At 41.6% G+C, this 5,721-nt stretch overlaps 2 protein-coding genes across 4 annotated transcripts in view; both read right to left on the bottom strand.

The window, feature by feature from the left end:
* The window catches only part of LOC103136384 (oxysterol-binding protein 1-like), a 15,965-nt gene extending 14,863 nt beyond the window's left edge, over positions 1-1,102 (bottom strand). The window contains exon 1 of one of the 3 annotated variants that reach the window (XM_016670290.1): positions 993-1,102. The gene's annotated coding sequence lies outside the window, so the exon portion shown is untranslated. The remainder of the gene's footprint in view (positions 1-992) is intronic. The other 2 variants (XM_007549618.2, XM_007549619.2) reach the window with 2 other exon arrangements.
* An 853-nt stretch (positions 1,103-1,955) lies between these two features.
* On the bottom strand, positions 1,956-4,919 carry sart1 (spliceosome associated factor 1, recruiter of U4/U6.U5 tri-snRNP). The gene has a single exon (XM_007549615.2). It carries the CDS (start codon positions 4,560-4,562, stop codon positions 2,244-2,246), a length of 2,319 nt encoding a protein of 772 aa, XP_007549677.1. The 5' UTR covers positions 4,563-4,919; the 3' UTR covers positions 1,956-2,243.
* Between the last annotated feature and the right edge of the window lie 802 nt (positions 4,920-5,721).

The following is a 5,721-nucleotide window of genomic DNA, read 5'->3' as shown; positions in this document are numbered from 1 at the left end:
CCCATCAACTCTGTTACCCTATTTGGTAACAGAGTTGATGGGAATAGAATTGACCATTTCAAACATTTTTGTTAAAAGCTTCACTTGTGAGTAGAAATGCTGAAAATACATGACACCAATGAGATAATGGTTTAAAAACCATTAAATAAACTTGTCTCTGATCAAAAATCTGTGTTTTTTTTCTCATTATACTTTGGTAACAAGATTGACGTTGAAAAAAATAACCCCTGGTGATTGTGATATTTAGACTAAAATATTTCCCAGAGAATGGCACAAAGACCTCTGTGTGTTTGGGGTCTTATCAGTAAAAGTAAGTGACCTAATTTTATGCAGTTTATATAGCCGTAGAAGGCAATTTCACAGACTTACAGGGACAAAACCATATGGTAACAGAGTTAGCAGAAAATTCTCAGACACATTTTTTCAAAAATAAGGGTATTTTGAGTTAATTTAATGTGATGTTATTAAATTGACCATTTAGGCAGTTTAAAAAAAGATAGAAAAAACAAATTTACAAAAGAAAAATAACATAGGTTTTTGCATCACTTTTCATGTTAATAAAAAACACAGTACCCAACTTGGACAACAAGAAGTCTTGGTTTTTCAGCTATATAAAACAATTTTAAATGTATTTACCTAAATGTTTTTACTTGTTAAATATTATGATCCATTAAAATGAGTAATAAATTACTAAAGCAAACCTACTCAGTTCCCATAACAGAATATGTACAGCTGTTCCTAAAGACGACATTCAGGACCAAATGATCACCGTATGGATACCGGTGGGTAAGTTACAAGTGAAACAGACGCCAGAGCTCTTCACTTCAAAGCTACTTAAACTCTGGCTGCGTTTAAGCTCACAGCAAGCTAAACCAGATGAAAACGAGTTTAAGCCTCGCGCGCCCGAGAAGCTAACTATACGAACTGAGCAACTTCACTAAATGTTTTTATCCCATTTTCAGAACTAGGTCAACCATCTCTAGGTCTCTTACCTGTCCGCGAGCATCTCCTGTAAGAAGACAGGACGAAGGAGCAGAAGCGTTAGCTGTGCTAAATACTTAGCAACGCGTTGTGCATCGGAACGGTGTCCGGCCAACCTCTTTAATCGTTCTTATTAGTTCCGCTGAAGACTAGCTATAAAAAAAAGAAAGAAAAAAAGATAACCGCGATGGATCAAATCACGTCAACTGAATGTAGAAATAAACTTTGCAGATTTTTTTTTCATAATTACTTTTAAAAATACTTTCATCTACAGGGCTGACATATCAAACTGCAGTGATATGTTAATAAAAAACAACCAACATTGCAAATACAGCAAATCTATTAATTAAATTTGCAGTGTTTTCTGTTGTATTTTGAGTTTTTCAAAAAGAATTCAAATAAAAGTGTTTATTAAAAATAAAATGCAGCAAAACATAAATGGTCTTCCACTTATCTAATTTAATACTTTCAACCTAAGATATTCTTTGATGCAATTTATTAGATTTTTATTATGTGATATTTTAAGTGTAAAATATCTGATATCTCATTTGAGGGTGTTGCTGTTAAATCAACTTGGTTAAAATCTCTATTTCATTCCATTTTTTTAAAAATGTGTAATATTTAAAACAAATGGGAAAATAAATTTGTTCAATTTTTGTTGACTATTCCAGGCTAAATGACTAAATCATATTTGTAGTCATTTAGGGGTAGGATCTAAACATTTTCAAAGCTACTTCTATCATGTCTATGCATAACAGAGCCAAACATCTCCATAGTTAAATGAAAGACAGCTCAATTATTTAATATAGAACCAACCCAGTTTGCAAATTCTTTGTAGTTTTATGTCAACTGAGCTGTTTAATACAACTGTATTAATAGTCTTCATATTTTATCCAGTTACACGTCAGATAAGCTGCATAAAGTGAATTTGACCTGTTTTGAAAAAAATCAAAGTTAAAACCACTGAGAAGAGCTTCATAATTTCACCAATCTTTATTTTAAAACATGTTCAGAATTTTAGATGCATTTTTCTCTTTTCTATATCCAAGTTCAAAATTATGACACTGACTGTATCTTGCAACTGAAAATATTCACAACACAAATAAAACTGTCTTATAGTTGCACTGATTTTATTCAACATTTTTATAATCTGATTTTTTTTTTTTTTTTACCAGCTAGGACACAAAAAAAAAACAAGGAATTATCTAAAAAGATCTCTGCGTATGTCTGTGTGTTTCTATGCTACACATCGGACCAGGAAGTCATTTAGTGATGTTGTTTGCATTCATGCTCTTCCCACTCCCACTAAGCACTATGTATGGGGTTTTCTGAGATTTCTGCTTCTCCTGGAGCAAAGCCACCGTCCCGAGAGGAGTATCGCTGCTGCTCATCTTCTTCAGCAGCGCCTCTTCCTCCAGCTTTTTCATCCTCTTCTCTGTCTTCATCTTTCCAGAACCCTTCCCGTGGAATCGGTGCGACAGCTGTCTGAAAGCTTCCTTCGGCGTAAGCTTCCGCCCGGACTCATCCACGTACTCGATCTTGACATCGGGCTTATAGCTGTCCTTCTCCTTGAATTCCTGCGTGAAGCCTCTGTACTCTTCTCTGCGGCTGTACTTGTCATCGAAGCCCATCTTGTCCTCGATGCAGTAGTTGTCATTGGGCAGGGCCCCCTTCGGTGCCTTGACGCGGGCCACCTTTTGCATCTGGGTGTCCAGCAGGCCTTTGTTGGTGCACAGCTTCAATGCAGCTGCGAGGCCGGAGTTAACGATGGGCTCCTCGTCCAGAATAGTGGCAGAGGCCGTGGAGAAATCCGCCTGTTGCTGCTCTTCGTCCAGGTTAACGGTGCTCCATCCGACGTTCTCGTCAATTTCAGAATCTGAACCTCCGCCGTCATCTTTTTCTTCTTCGTGCTCAAAGTCCATGATGTCCTCCTGGTCCTCCCGGTTTCCAGACAGTCCATACGTTGGAATGTCCCCCAGAGTTCTGCAGAACTCTGAGGTGGCGTTGAAGACGATGTTGTTCTTCTTCTCGGGATCGTGGTCGTCGTCGTCTTTAGCCAGGACTTTGATCTGCGCCGCCACCTTCTCCCCAGAGTCTTTGAGAAGCTGCTTCTGCCTCAGCTTCCTCTGCTTCTCCAGCTGCTTCTGGAGCTCCTGCTCCGCCTCGTCCTCCTCAATCACGGCCGGCTCAGGAGGAACGTAATCATCTTCGTCACTAATATCCATCTCTGCCGTCCTGATGTCATCGGACATTTGGGGCAGTTCGTGCGGCCAGCTGCCACCATCTTTACCTTTCTCTTCGCTCTCCTGTTGTTGCTCCTCCTCCGCCTGTCTGCGGCCTCTGCCTCGCGCCCTTGAGCCGAAGTCAGAGGTGCGGGTGTCGTCCAGAAGTTCGTCTGCGATCGTCACCTTTTCTTTCTTCCTGATCTTTTTGACTTTGCGCTTCGTCTTCTTGAAGCCGACCATCTCTTGAGGCGTGTAGTACTCTGAGGCGATGGTGAGAGCAGGCATCTCTAGGGACTGAGCCTGATTCCGCAGCGTTTCTTTCATCGCCTGAAGCTCGCGCTCTCGCTCCCCATCCGCGAAGCCCCAGCTGCCCAACCGAAAGCTCTTTTTCTTCTCACCCTCGATTTCTTCGTCGTACTTTGAGAGCACAGTGTGCGGCTTGAAGGTGACCATATCGTCCACGCTCTCCTCTTCCTCGTAGGGCTTATAGTCGGGCTTCTTCTTCTTCAGCTCCACGTTCTTTTCAGCTTTCTCCTTGTCCACCAGTCCCACGTTTACCAGCACATCTTCCTCCTCTTCCAGCACACCTTTGTCCTGCAGGGTCAGGACAACAGTCTGGCCCTCGGTGAAGGAGTCCACCTTGTGCTGCACTTTGAGACCCTTCAGATCTTGTGATGAATAAGAGTCCCGCTTGCTTTGGACAAACTCCTCCTCCACCAGGCTGCTGACTCCAAACTCTTCGTCCATCTCTTCCAGGAGCTTGGCTCTCTTCTCTGCCATCTCCTTCTCTTTGGCCAGCTTCCTGCTTTTCTCCACCCAACCGGCCGTGTCGTCCAGCCAGTCATCGTCTCCGATTGATTTGACTTTACCCAGTTTTTGATTGAGCAGGCGCTTTTCTTTCATGGCGGCGAGCTTCTCTCGCATCTCCTTCTGCTGTCGGATCAGAACGGGGTTGATGGTCTCCGCCACCATCGGCGCCTCCTTGGTTCCCAGCTCCTTCTTGCCCTCGTTCAGCTCCAGGGGCTTCAGGCCCAGCTTAGCGCGCAGTTTGTTTGTTTCCTCGATGCTCAGGGAGGCATCTCCGCTGGTGCTCTGGGGCTGGATCTCTGCGCCGCTCTCTTCATAACCAGGGTCCACCTTCTCCCTCTTTACTCGGGGCTCTCCGCCGCCTCTTTCGGCCTTGCTGTGGCTCTCCCGCCTGCTCTTTTCTCTGGATCTGGAGCGCTTTCGTCTGTCTTTATCACGGTCTGACACATCTCTTTCTCTCTCCTTGTGGCGATGTTTCTTATGTTCGCGACGACGATCCTCTGCGTCCTTGTCGCGGCTCTTTTCCTTGTGTTTTTTAGAAGAGCCCATCGCTTCCTGTGCTGGTTACAATTATAAGGTCCAAACGAGTGGGTGCGCAAAGGCTGAATCGCTTACAGAGTCTTATTTAGAAGGGTTAGCGAGGAAAATGCTGCTAGCGTTCACTCTTAAGCTAGCTAACGTTAGCTTCAGAGGCTAAATGAACCACGATGACAACTCACTCATTTCGAAGAAACTTAGATCTTGTTTTCGAGCTCTGATATCCACAAAGCGCAAGTTAAGTTGTTTGAGCTTTAATAATTTGTGTTTTTCAGTCCAGTTTTACAATCCACAACCTTTCACGACGCTAAAGTTGAAACGAATGTCGAACGACAACCTTTTTCTTCTTTTGCAGTTATCAGGCGGCTCGTAGAGCATTATAAGGTGAGCTAGCGCCACCTAACTGGATTGGATTCCCAACAGGAGATGCACTCGAAAATATTGTTCTTTCACGCGTCTTCGTTAAAAAAAATTATGAAGAAAAGCCATGTACATTGCACAGTCTTTAAAAGTCAGTACATATGTATTTTATTCTAAACAAGTGCACTCAATTAGAACAGCCTTAATAACAAATAAATGTGTGCGTGAATGAACATGACTGACTTCATATAAAGCGCTTTTGAGTATACCAATAAAGCACTATTTAAGTCTGATGTAATTTCATTATTATTATTATTATTATTATTATTATTATTATTATTATTATTATTATTATAAGCAGTAGCATAAAAATAGTTGCGGTCTAATTTATTTTGAAGAGCCAACTCTACTTCTTGAGAAAAAAAGAGTAAAGACTAAACAATGTTTATTCAGTGGTCTCACAATAAGTGTATTAATAGTTTGTTCTTCACATCACTGATAAACATATGAAGCTCATGGTCTAATGCTAAATGTAACATGTAAAACCAAACATGTAAAACCAAATAAAGATAAAATAACTTCAGTTCTATTCAGACAAGTAAGTAAATTCAAAACATGTTTTCTTTTGCAATATAATTTGAAACAAAAGACAAATGCATCATAGTGTCACAACAAACTAAATAGTCGCAAGTTGACCCCAAATCCTTGGAACAGTACAGCACTTTAACGTTTGTCTCAAAAAAATGCCACTCACAATGTGGCGGTGACAGCTTTCCACATCCTTTCGTTTTACCTGATGCATTGTGTTGCC

Source organism: Poecilia formosa, unplaced genomic scaffold (genome assembly GCF_000485575.1).
Source record: "Poecilia formosa unplaced genomic scaffold, Poecilia_formosa-5.1.2 Scaffold32, whole genome shotgun sequence".
Taxonomy (NCBI): Eukaryota; Metazoa; Chordata; class Actinopteri; order Cyprinodontiformes; family Poeciliidae; genus Poecilia; species Poecilia formosa.
The sequence above is the reverse complement of the archived record's forward strand: the minus strand, read 5'-3'. Positions and strand labels throughout refer to the sequence as shown.